The sequence below is a fragment of the Argopecten irradians genome, chromosome 3 (genome assembly GCF_041381155.1).
Source record: "Argopecten irradians isolate NY chromosome 3, Ai_NY, whole genome shotgun sequence".
Classification (NCBI taxonomy): Eukaryota; Metazoa; Mollusca; class Bivalvia; order Pectinida; family Pectinidae; genus Argopecten; species Argopecten irradians.
This window is the reverse complement of record NC_091136.1, coordinates 52,401,157-52,414,151: the sequence shown is the minus strand read 5'-3', so window position 1 is coordinate 52,414,151 and position 12,995 is coordinate 52,401,157. Positions and strand designations below refer to the sequence as shown.

General features: G+C 35.3%; 1 protein-coding gene across 1 annotated transcript; it reads right to left on the bottom strand.

Annotated features, from left to right (window-relative positions):
• Positions 1-9,973: 9,973 nt before the first annotated feature.
• LOC138319002 (actin CyI, cytoplasmic) lies at positions 9,974-12,995 on the bottom strand. The gene is made up of 2 exons (XM_069261879.1): positions 12,778-12,995; positions 9,974-11,333 (listed from the first exon to the last, which is right to left on the bottom strand). The coding sequence occupies exons 1-2, from the start codon at positions 12,901-12,903 to the stop codon at positions 10,329-10,331; spliced, it is 1,131 nt and encodes a 376-aa protein (XP_069117980.1). The 5' UTR covers positions 12,904-12,995; the 3' UTR covers positions 9,974-10,328.

The window sequence follows — 12,995 nt, the reverse complement described above, 5'->3', positions numbered from 1 at the left end:
TTTGAGTTACTCGGATTATTTTTTGCATGATTTTGTATGTTTTTTATGTTCCTCTGCATAACAAAAGCAGAACGTGCATACAGATACATGTACTTATAGTATACATTTCAATTGCTTGTAATGAACAATTTTCGTTGTCTAAACAAATCACATTATAATCTTGAAACCCAAAACTGGCATGTCGTTGCTTACTGGGTAAAACATCCCACGAATATATAATAACATAAAAATGAGTGTATGCTATTATCATGGTTCGCCCGCGGTAGATTTGGAGTTCATTGTTATTTTGTGTGTTTGTTTTAATGATCAATAAAACAAAACAAAAATAATCAGATTAAATCTTTGATGAACACGATGTTGTGGCACTACACATTTAAAAAGATTTGAAATTTAAATCCTCAACTTTTAAACAATTTTTATTAGAGTTACTTCTCTTGGTATAGAAAAAAAACTTTAATTCGAGATGTGCACATTCTGTAAAACTCGATGCTTTATTTTTACACGTTGTCATCGATATTAAAGTCTTTCCTTTAGTCACATCGAATTGTAAAACATTGCATGAGTAAGTACATTTTACTTGGTGCACGTAGTGCAACAACTATAAACAAAATAGTTCGGCGAGGAACTAACTCATTGGGAGTTTCTTTATTGATTTCGGGTCTTATTTTCATATTTCATCCTATTTTATCCTATACGTTATAACTAACCACAATTTGTAGTTGTGAAGATATTACCAGAAGTCGATACAAAATGGCGTCAACAATAGGTCAAAAAATTACATATATTATTCAACTATCAAAATAATCCTCTCTTTCATAATTCGTCATTGATATGATCTGAAGAAGGCTATATTTCATTTATTTTTATGTATTTCACTTATTGACTAATAGAATCTTACATGGGTCTGTGAAATGGAGATATCCCTGTTTTGATTCTTCTCATCAATACTTAGTAGGGAAAATGGTGAAATTCCAATTGGTTTCCAGCTTTTTCATAGAGCCATTATCGCAGGAACGTCGTTATGAGTCAAAATTGATGACATCATCTACAATGCGCGCCGCAGTTACGCCGCACGTATTGATGACGTCACGTGATTGTCTAGCGCATGTGAGCTCTCTTACACCCCTCTGTGTAAGATAGAGATACCTTTTCCCTAGCAACCACGTGATATCCCTGTGAAGTATGGGAGAAAAGAGGTTCTAACATATATTGATAGAGGAAAACATTACCCTGGCTTAGGATAGCTTCATCTGTTGATATTCCTTTAGGGACAATATTAATATAACGGAAAAACAGTTCGCTCAATCTCTCTTTATCAGCAGGTACCTGTGATCGTCTTCCGTGTACATCTTAGGTTTAAACATTACTGACATTATTAAAGTTACAAAATCATTAGATTTACATAGATTTCTTAGGGGTTTTGACTTCCTACAAACGTTCTTATACCTGAAATTAGAAAGTTTCAAAATTACAACATTTAATTTGAACTATTGGCAATGTTTATCAACGTTAAAATATCGCCAAACACAACAAGAAATTGTATCTGTCGGCATTGACTGTTTACAACGGAAAGAACCGAGTGTATCTTTGATTTCGAAATCGAGGTCGCTGAAAATCTCATCCGGCTAGTGGATATAGATGTAATAACACCACTAAGAGGCAACTTTATATTTTATCGGTTACATTGGCCTGATTAAGCGTAATAGCCGACACATTTACAGCGTATCTCAGTGGCGTAGGAAGATGAAACGTAATTGGGGGGGGGGGGGGGGGGGGGGGAGGAGCAAGGTCCTCAATATTTGGACACCCCCTCCTCGCCCCGATGACGATTTAGAATTTTACGGGGCATTTTTTGTCTAAAATAAAGTACGAAGCTTTCGAGTATTTGATGGAAATATGACAAGAAGTGAGAGGTATTTTCACCCGTTAATTATGTATATATCATACGTGAATACAGGTGTACATGTACATTATTAAAGTTGTATGGTCTATAACTTTCGCTCTTTTTGTCATAGTGAAAACAGTTTAAGTGTTATACATATTTTTCTCCGTCTGCCTGAGTTTTAAACTTTCTAATTTTACCATTTTTTATAAAGTTGCAGCACTGGAAGTATCTTTAATTATAAAAGTAAAAAATCTTTTTAACGTGTACACGTGAAAAATAGGCTCGAAAGATGCCGAATCATTCCGAACTCTTCCGAACATCGTCGCGACAATCTCGAAGTAAAACGAGAGTTGTGAAACCAAGAGAAAATATCAACAATTTTTCATAAACAAAACATGTGGTCGACCTCATCAGACTCTATCTACAAAGAAAACAATGCTCGCACATTACTATATTTTGATATACACAATATTTTACGGTAATGTGTAAATTGGATGTTTCAAAAATTAATTTGTGGACATATACCAGCATGATTTGCTCATATAAGCCAGAAGGAAAAAGTAAACAAACACATGTGTGCTTACGCTAGTTACCTGGCTCACCACGTGCAGGTCGTGTCGAACGTCAGTCACGTGATACGATTCGGAATCCGACAAAACCCGAAGTCACTGAACATGGCGGTGATTGAAGGCGCTTTATTCAAAACCAGGAATATATGATTCCTAGATTTCGGCTCTCTTAAAGGCCGACATATGCTTTTGGGGAGCTAAATCATCAAGTTACATGTCAATGTTTAAATATCAAATGTTTAAGTTACATATCGTTACAGTGAAATTAGCAGCAATACAACTTTAAGCAAACATATACATAGTCTACAATGTAAGGTATATTTTTGCTTTGAATACATTAAAGTACACATAAAATTTAGATATATAGTTAGGCTGCTTGTTTTAAGTAAATCAGATGGAAAAAAGTTATATAACTAGTGACATATAGGGGAATGTCCATTAGACAGATAGAGACTATAACTAGGTATATATAGGGAATGTCCATTAGACGGATAGACACTATAACTAAGTATATATAGGGAATTTCCAGTAGACGGATATATCTTATATTAGACGGATAAAGACTATAACTAGAGATATATAGGGAATGCCCACTAGAGGGATAGACATTATAACTAAGGATATACTATGTTTAGGGAATGTCAAATATTGATATAATGATAAAAGAAATACACGTACTTACTAAGTCCGCTAAACATGCCTATATTATTAGTTTTTTCCCATTTTTTCTTTATTATAAAGTCTATATATTAGGCCACTTTTTTTAAAGCCTAATAATATTGGCAGGTTTAGCGGAATATAGTCCGCTAACCCTGCCTATATTATTAGGCTTTTTTAATATATATATTAGGAAAAAAAAAGTCTAATAATATAGGCAGGTTTAGCGGACTAAGCGGAATAGTACCTAATATCATGACAAATGAAAATAAAATAATGGTAGAAGCAAGTATAAAACCATATAATATAATGAAAACTCTTCTTTATGTCTGCAAAAACATGTACAGTATAGGATTATTTACACTTGGAAACTCTTCACAAAACTTCTGCATACGTAACGTTTAAACGTCACAGTAATCAGGAACCTGTAGTCGATAAATTTGTGTTTTCAGTCGATAGCAGATATGTCCAATAGACAGATGAGATTTCCTTCGATCGGATGTTTTGAATGTTCACGCGTCGCGCATGCACATAAGGATTGTTTACACTCGCCGAAAGATAATAATATGAAATAGTGACCAGGTCGTTACTATTTATTTCAGTTTTTCTCCATTTTGAACAAAATTGTTATACAAACTTTTAAATTTTGTTATTAACACAAAGTACACAACTTTTACAATTATTTTTAGTTCTATGATTCGTTTTACGTTTTATTAAATGAATTTTTAACGATTTAGTCCCTTTAATATAAGGATATGCTTTAGTGGGATAATTGTCCTGTCATCAGACTGGACTGTCACCTTTACCAAACGGGCCTAGACCAGTTACCTCCCCTAGTAGTGTCTATGGATCATATTAGACGTCTTTGATAGGATCTGGATCAAACCTTGATAAAAAGCAGTACCTATCAACGCTGTAAATCAGGAGAGCATGTTTTTCTAGACCCCCTAAACGTCTATGATCTGTATATATGTACACTAAGCCTAGGATAGGTTCAAAAAATACCTGTAAACTGTATTACTAATTTTCATCTCTCTGTCGGCTTCAAAAGGCCCTTCCCAAATAGCGGTATGATAGTGACATAGACATTCCAATCATTATATTGTAGAGCATTACGTCACGGTATGTGTGTTAGTAACGATTAACGCCAACCTTAATCAGTGCTGACGTTCACGAGGGTCGACATACCTGTGACTCCTAGCTACCGTGTGGCTTTATCGCACACCGACATCATGCCCTGGTCAGTAAAGATATCAAGCATGTCATTTCATGCATTTGTTATATATTCTATTAGAAGCAAGTGTTACATTATGTTAAGTTCGAGGTAAATTTCACAGGGATCTGAGAATTAGTTACAGATTATATAATCAAGGAGCCACCAGAGTGCCGTAAGACCATTTTTAGACGTTTTAGAGGTCTAGATCAAAAAGAGATAAATATCATATTCTACATGGTACTATATACGAGAAGGGTGGAAAGTTCACAACTTAAAATTTCTAACCCGTCTACCTTTAGCGGCTATAAAAACACATTTCTAGTACATCGTCATAAAAACGGTTACTACCGTTGGAAAGAGCGATAATTTTCCTTTCAAAATCAAACCGTTTTTATGGCTGTGTTTAGGTAAGGATTTCCCATGATATGATATACGTCCTTGGTTTAGGTAAAACACTGAAAATCATTATTATGCATGGCGAAATTTGTAATGTAATACATGAAATTGTCAATTCATACTATTTTTCAGTTAAAAAAATCACCAAATAGAGTACACGTATCTATCAAGTAGCTCAATACGTATGCCCTATAATCTACTCTACCATAACTTGTAGTAATTTAATAGATATGGTCCTTGGCACTAACCTGTTAACTTTATGTTGTAGTTCTCTAGTATGCCACCATATCTCTATCCCTATGATGGAATATGCGCCAATATACACGAACAGATTATTTTACGATATTTCTGGAACCTGTGCAGCGCTTTCTCTATAACAACTGATTGCGTTGATATTCGATTCTATATTTTTGGGTTTTTTTAGACAATTTGGGGACTCTGTAACTTATTTAATGTACGATTAACATTACCACAGGGCCAATAATATTGCATAGTCTTTGTAACTTATAATAATGTAATTTACGTTATTTTTTCTATAGCGTCAAAATAATAAAAACATATCCCTGTTATAAGGATGTACACCTCTAAGAAGTCAAAATTTTCTTGTATTAAATTTTTTTTCTCATATAGATTTTTGGAAAAAGGAGTTCATACCATAAAAGAAAATGGAAGAAAAAACATATGTCCGTGTGCTCGATTTTGAGCTTTTGTCACTCAAAGAGACCTAGTTGACAAAATATTGGATTTTATGGAAATTTTGCCGTTTTGACCATATAAGATAGAGATTAAAGCCATAATCTCCTAATGAGGTGTTTGATATGTATGAATGTATGAATGTTTGTAGAATTCATTTTCTAGTTGTCTTCTTTAAAAATATACCAGTTTTGATCAATTAGACTAATATTTTTTCTCAGAATAACATATGCTACCCCTACCCCTTAATTATATAAATTGTATGGTATTTTTCGATATTTCAAAAGCATTTGATAGGGTATGGCATCGTGGATTACTTAAAAAACTCTTTTCGTATGGTATCAGGGGAAATATCTATAATTGGATAAAAGATTATATAAGTGATAGAAATCAAATTGTCGTTATTGGTGATTGTTACTCAAATCCTGGTTATTTAAAAGCTGGCGTTCCTCAAGGGTCGGTTCTTGGACCATTGTTATTTTTGATATTCATAAACGATATATCTGAACATTTGTTTTCCTTATCAAGAATGTTTGCTGACGACACCTCTCTCGCGTATTCTTCAAATAACATCCAAGATATTGAACAACACATAAATCATGATTTATCAATTATAGAGCGCTGGTCAAGGGAATGGAAAGTAAATTTTAATCCTAATAAAACTGAAGTAGTTTTATTTAACGGTTCTCTTGAAAAATTAGATATTAATTTGCAATTTGATAACACGATTTTGACTAACGGTGGTTTACACAAACACTTGGACACTTGGGTATAACTTTGAATGAAAATATGAAATGGGAAACGCATATTACTAATATCGCTAACTCCGCCTCACGGCATTTGTCGGTTTTGCGCAAGTTGATATTTACATTAAAAGGGGAAACGCTGTCTAAATTATATACTGTGTTTATTAGACCTTTATTGGAATACGCGAGTGAGGTGTGGGATGGATGCACCAATTCAGATTCAGAAAAACTAGAAAAAATACAATTAGAAGCTGCCAGAATAGTTACAGGTTTAACCTCTTTCGCAAGTAGAAATTCATTATATATGGAAACTGGTTGGGACACATTATCGGAAAGACGGAAGCAGAAAAAAATATTATTATTTTATAAAATTCATCATAATATAGCTCCGTCTTATTTACATGATATTTTACCTGATAGGGTTAATGAAAGTACCGTTTATAACTTAAGAAATAATCATGATTATGTATCCCCTACGTGTCGCCTAGTGCTATTTGAAAAATCGTTTCTTCCCAGTAGGGTGAAGCTTTGGAATTCATTAGATTTGACAATAAGATCTTCAGAAACTGTTACAAAATTTAAAACCCTAATCAAACGGAAAAAGACTGTAGCAAGACGGTCAGTTGGAAACAGAAAACTTGATATTATGCATACAAGACTTCGTCATGGTTGCAGTGCGTTAAATGCTGATTTATTCAAAGTTAATTTAGTTTTATCACCATCTTGTCGTTGTTTATTTCCTATAGAAAATGCATTTCATTATTTTTTCCAATGTGACCAATTCAATGACCACCGTGTCATACTTATGAGAAAATCGTCTTTTTATAATACGAATATTAATTTGAGGTTGAAACTTAATGGTTCTGATACACTTAGTCCGAAAGATAATGAAAGCATACGCCTGACAATTCAAGAATATATAAGAAATACCAATCGCTTTGTTTGATCGAACAGCATTCACTGATTGCTAAATGAAGATCGCTGGCATTTCATTGTCAAAACTTGTTTCATGATATTTTTTTCTAAAAGAACATTAATGCCATAATGTATTTGTAAGATATATTAATTGTAAAATCATTTATATATCATTTTCCAAAATTCATGTTCAATTGTATGGAATTAGTCACGTCATGAATGTCAAATGTTGAAACAATTTTACATGTAGCTATAAAACGTAGGTGCTGGTATGGCTAAACAAATCAAATGTGACCACCAATACTTATTAATGTTTGTTTGTTTCTTTCTTTCTTTTACATATATGTAATTTGATATACAACCATTAATGCTGCTATTGTATGTTTGATTATGTAACATCATATACATTTGTATGGGAGAGGGCAATTCTAAGTTGTTTAACTTGTGCCTAATTCCTTTTGACTTTGTTCAAATAAAATATGTTTAAACTAAACCCCTTAATTTTGTGCTACAAAATGCACCATTTTCAGCCATTTTTGCCAAATTTAACCCTTTATAGAAAAAGTTATGGTATTAAACTTTTGTTATTATTTTGCATATCAATAGGGAAACGGTTGTTCTTTCTAAATCAGGAAGAAAAATTGGGGATCCTTGTGCTTACTTTTTTGCCCCATTTTAATTTTTGTTATTTTTCAGTATTTTAGAGTAAAAAATAAAAGTGCCCAAATTACTATTAAATGTAAAAATAAAGTCACAAAAGTGTATCGTTTCACATGTTAATGCTCAATATTTTAATTAATACGAAACGAACCTAGTAACGATTTGCAGCAAAAATTAGCTAAATACAGATAAAAATGCTGGCTCAGTGATGATTGAAGTAAAAACAATTTCAGTAAAAAATGGTTAAACTGTGGCTCTTCTTGAAGCGAAAAAGACACAATTTCAAAATGGCCGTCAAATGGCCCATTTCTTAAAATCCCCGTATAAAAAATCTACAAAAAATAGAAATGTAATTTTTTGACAAAATTTGCATCTGGCAACTTGCTAACAGATACTGATAAATTATATTTGAAAATCTCATAACTTCTTTGATGTATGTTGAAACGAGACTTCAACGGGACTGAAACCACAGAAGAATACATCCTTAATATAACGACTGTATGAATTTTCTAGTATCACATTTGAGCGCAGGTGCGTCTTTTATGCTTATTAAACACTTCAGAAATAATACTTCTTGAGTGGAGATTCCATTTCAATGCTTCTATATGGAATTTATCGGGTCGATATATTAAAAAGGTTATCTTTCATAATGACCATTTGACATTCTTTGTGACAGAGGACTTTGGTATGCACAAGACTCGTCGAACGGATTAGGGGAACTGTAGTTGTAGCATGCTGGATTAGAACGACTATACATACCCGGCCTAGTGTTCTTTCCGGTTGGAAATTAAAGACGACATCATTATCTGTCTAGAAGTCTTACTAGCTACAATATTGAAATAAATCTGGCAATACTTCAAACAAAGTATCTTCTAAAAATAACTAAGCTCAACAATGTTGAACCAATGCCAGTTTGAGAATGTAGAGGAAAACCAGTAGTAACCAGAAAACAAAACATCGACCTACGATCAGCATCTGGTCCCGCCATTATAATCAGGTATGCAAAAGTATACATAAAGTAGGTTCTAAGATCATATCACGTCATATTTTCTTTCAGTGTTATATAAAAACGAGATCAAATAGTCTCTGTAAATATATGCATGTGAAAGTTAAATCTTGCTCAACTGGAAGAAATCTTGTGCAAGAAGCAGATTTCTCATGTGGTTGTTAGATGGACAAGGATCTGAGAATTAGTTAGTGTCATACATTATGGACCCACAAGAGTGTCCATAGACCATTTTATAAGTTTTAGGGTCTAGATGTAAAAAGAAAATCGACAAAAGCGCAATTTACATATGTAGAATGCGATTTTACAGATTTTGATACAAATAGACCCCAACTCCATTAAAATATCTACCAACGCCTACAATATTTAATTTTAGTACCTGTATATAACATTCGTTTTTATTGGGGTAGCCCCAGTAATACTGCGAGGAGTCAGTTTTATCTTATTCAGGTTATGAATGTCCCCTACCTCTAAAGCTCTAGAAAATGGATTTTCTCTTATAAAAAAACTATTTAAAATCTACGGCAATTCCATTCCCTTTATCAAATGCCATTATCGGTACACAATATTTGTCAAATTTGTTAACCATTATACTTCCGACTCAATACTGGGATCTACACGAACATTAGAATCGATAGGCTGAGGCTTACAAAATTCATCTTATTCCGATACATGGAGTTACTCCCCTTGTTTTACTAACCTGAGCGAGGATATGCCGGTCTGGTCTACTGCAAGAAACGTCAGTATTGTCGAAGGCCAGTTCCATTCTTTTGCCAATATCGGTACAGCCTTTCACATTTTATTGAACATTTACTGTGAATTTATAAATTTTGAATGTAATTGGATATCGAGACTGTAGTTTATATTATACCACCCTAATCATGAAAAAATGACAAAATATTTATTGGAATTCAACCCTGTCTAATGATTATGCAATTAGTAGGAATCGGGGCCCCATATCACGATACGATCGAGATTCAGACTCAGATCACGAAACCGTCTTTTAGGTCTTTTCCGCAGTCAAGTGTAAGCGTTATCATGTGCAGTCTCGGTGCCGGCATGGCTCATTCACCTTGAAGAGATTCGCACAATTTTCGCACATGACATTTCGCAAAAAATTAAATTTCGAAATATTTTTTTAAAGCATTCCACTCAAGATTCAAAAAAATTTAATATAGTTTGATAATGCGAAAATTGTGTTCATCTCGTTTAAAGAAGGTATAAGACACCTTTTCTTGTATACAAAATAAAAAATTTATTATTACAATATACATACATGAACTTTATTCACATTGACAATGTGATAATGAGTAACAAAATTGGGGTAGGTATAGCACAGACGATGCGTGTTCGGACCGTATTGCCAACTTTAAGACACGGGCGTCTCTCTTCCCAAGAGGAACTGCAACTTAACTGAACATTGCCAGGTTAGTGTTATATTGCATAGCGTTTCCCGAATTACAGGAACCCATGGCATCGTTTACAGTTCAAAGACAATGCACAACACCAGTTGTGCAATGGTCCCAATCAGATCATTGTTCTTAGTTGTGTAGACTTTGTCGTTCTCGTGGATTTTTTTAAGTGTTTAGAAGCATTTCCTGTGGACAATGGATGGGCCAGATTCGTCGTATTCCTGTTTGCTGATCCACATCTGTTGGAAGGTGGACAGAGAAGCCAAGATGGAGCCTCCGATCCAGACGGAGTATTTCCTCTCTGGTGGAGCGATGATCTTGATCTTCATTGTTGGTGGAGCAAGAGCAGTGATTTCTTTCTGCATACGGTCAGCAATACCGGGGAACATGGTGCTACCACCAGAAAGTACGGTGTTAGCATACAAGTCTTTACGGATATCAACATCACACTTCATGATACTGTTGTATGTGGTTTCGTGGATACCGGCAGATTCCATTCCCAAGAATGAAGGCTGGAATAGAGACTCGGGGTCCCTGAACCTTTCGTTGCCGATGGTGATCACCTGACCATCAGGAAGTTCGTAACTCTTCTCTAGTGATGATGATGAAGCAGCGGTCTGCATTTCCTGTTCAAAGTCAAGAGCTACATAACATAATTTTTCTTTAATGTCCCTAACAATTTCTCTCTCGGCTGTGGTTGTGAATGAATAACCACGCTCAGTAAGGATTTTCATCAGATAGTCAGTGAGATCACGTCCGGCAAGATCCAAACGAAGGATGGCGTGAGGAAGGGCGTAGCCCTCGTAGATTGGGACTGTGTGGGAGACACCGTCACCGGCATCAAAAACAATACCTGTGGTACGACCAGAGGCATAGAGGGACAGGACAGCCTGGATGGCCACGTACATGGCGGGGGAGTTGAAGGTCTCGAACATGATCTGGGTCATCTTCTCTCTGTTGGCCTTGGGGTTGAGGGGAGCCTCTGTCAGGAGGACGGGGTGCTCCTCTGGAGCCACACGGAGCTCGTTGTAGAAGGTATGATGCCAGATTTTCTCCATATCGTCCCAGTTTGTGACGATACCGTGTTCAATGGGGTACTTGAGTGTGAGAATACCTCTCTTGCTTTGGGCCTCGTCACCGACATAGCTGTCCTTCTGTCCCATACCAACCATCACACCCTGTAATGATAAAGATTAGCAAAATCTTAAAATCACTTTCAAGTATAGTATTGATGTAACAAACTAACCGATACTCCAAAAATAGCTTTCAAACTCTTTCAGGATTTCAATATAATCGGCAAATAGATATTTAGTCGTGCATGTGAAGGAAACTGAAGTGTAACAATGTCCCTAGGACTCTTACAACCATGGGCAACACTATTTAACTAGTCACAATTAAATTTTTAAAAAGGCAAAAAATATCTGAAACATTTTTACTGTGTCTTAATTTACTTTATTATACGCTGAAATTATAAGCTAACATTAAGGTCCTAGCAGGAAGAAAATTTCTGTACACTTTAGCGAATGAATGGCCACCAGGAAGAAAGTGCTCGAAATATCGACAATGGTTGACCTTTGTTGACCTATACATTTGCTTTGGAGCGTTTTCGTGTCGACATCTTTCCATCTGTCGCTAACGCCGGCCGGCTTATACACCGGTACACGAGTACACATGTGTGTATTCAGTCGTCCGCTTTATCGATTGACGCGGGCAGCCGTCACACCTAACAATGGAGTAGCGTTTCTGAGAATGTCTCGTCACACTAAACGATCACCGACACCAACGGCGAAAAACTTAAAATGAGTAAATTTAATGTAATCAAATACCAAAAAGCCGAATACAAGTATATATGGAACATTACAAAACGTCACCAGATTTACCTAACCATGCCCGGAAACTAGGCCATGAACGTTAGTCGCCACCGGTACTTGTATGTATGACGTATGGACCAAGCCTATATATAAGGAACATTCCTAACATTACAGGATTGTCGACATTGGTATAGTAAAATTAAAACAGCTCACTAGATAACCGTGAATACACGAGTAGAAATGAAAGTAGTTCGCGAAGAACAAAGCCATTACCATAGTAGGGCGTGGCCAAACGAGACGTAACACGACATCACCTTCATTATTCCCCGTATTTAAACAATTTTATCGAAATCTAATATCGTGAACGATTAATCGCTTGCGCCAAGTGTACAAACTGATATCCGTGTAATTTAAAGCCTCAAATGAATGTACTTCATTTACAAAATGGAAACTTGTTAATGCCGGCTCGGGCAACGCCCATGTACATAATATTATAACATTCAAGTGATTGCTATATAGCAGCGAATTCATTCCGTAGCAAAATACCATTTATGCATTACATTATTTGAATGAAATTTCGCTAGGAATTGTTTGACACTCGCTAAACAAAATATGAAGCCGAAACACTGAAATTATCTAACATTAGGTAACAAGAATTTGACACACAACACATGAATATCGAGATGTCCTAAACATTTCTAAAACATTGTCTGCGTGGCTATTTTGAAATTATACATTAAATAAGGACTATATTTCAAAATGAACATTATAAAAATCTTCCGACATTGAAAATTTTGAAAATTGTAATTACCTGGTGACGGGGTCTTCCGACGATGGATGGGAAAACAGCACGTGGAGCGTCATCTCCAGCGAAACCGGCTTTACACATACCGGATCCATTGTCGACAACCAAAGCGGCTACATCATCGTCACACATTTTGATGTTATTAGATGTCTACCCCAAATTCTACCCAAAAAGATGTTCAGTGTGTTCCTCTCAACCGTCAACGGCAAAGTGACAGAATACCG

Bases quoted from the DNA above. Each gene is read 5' to 3' on its own strand.
- LOC138319002 (XM_069261879.1), bottom strand. From the start codon at position 12,903: ATGTGTGACGATGATGTAGCCGCTTTGGTTGTCGACAATGGATCCGGT. The intron at 11,334-12,777 runs GTAATTACAATT...TTATCATTACAG, and splicing joins TCGGAAGACCCCGTCACCAG to GGTGTGATGGTTGGTATGGG.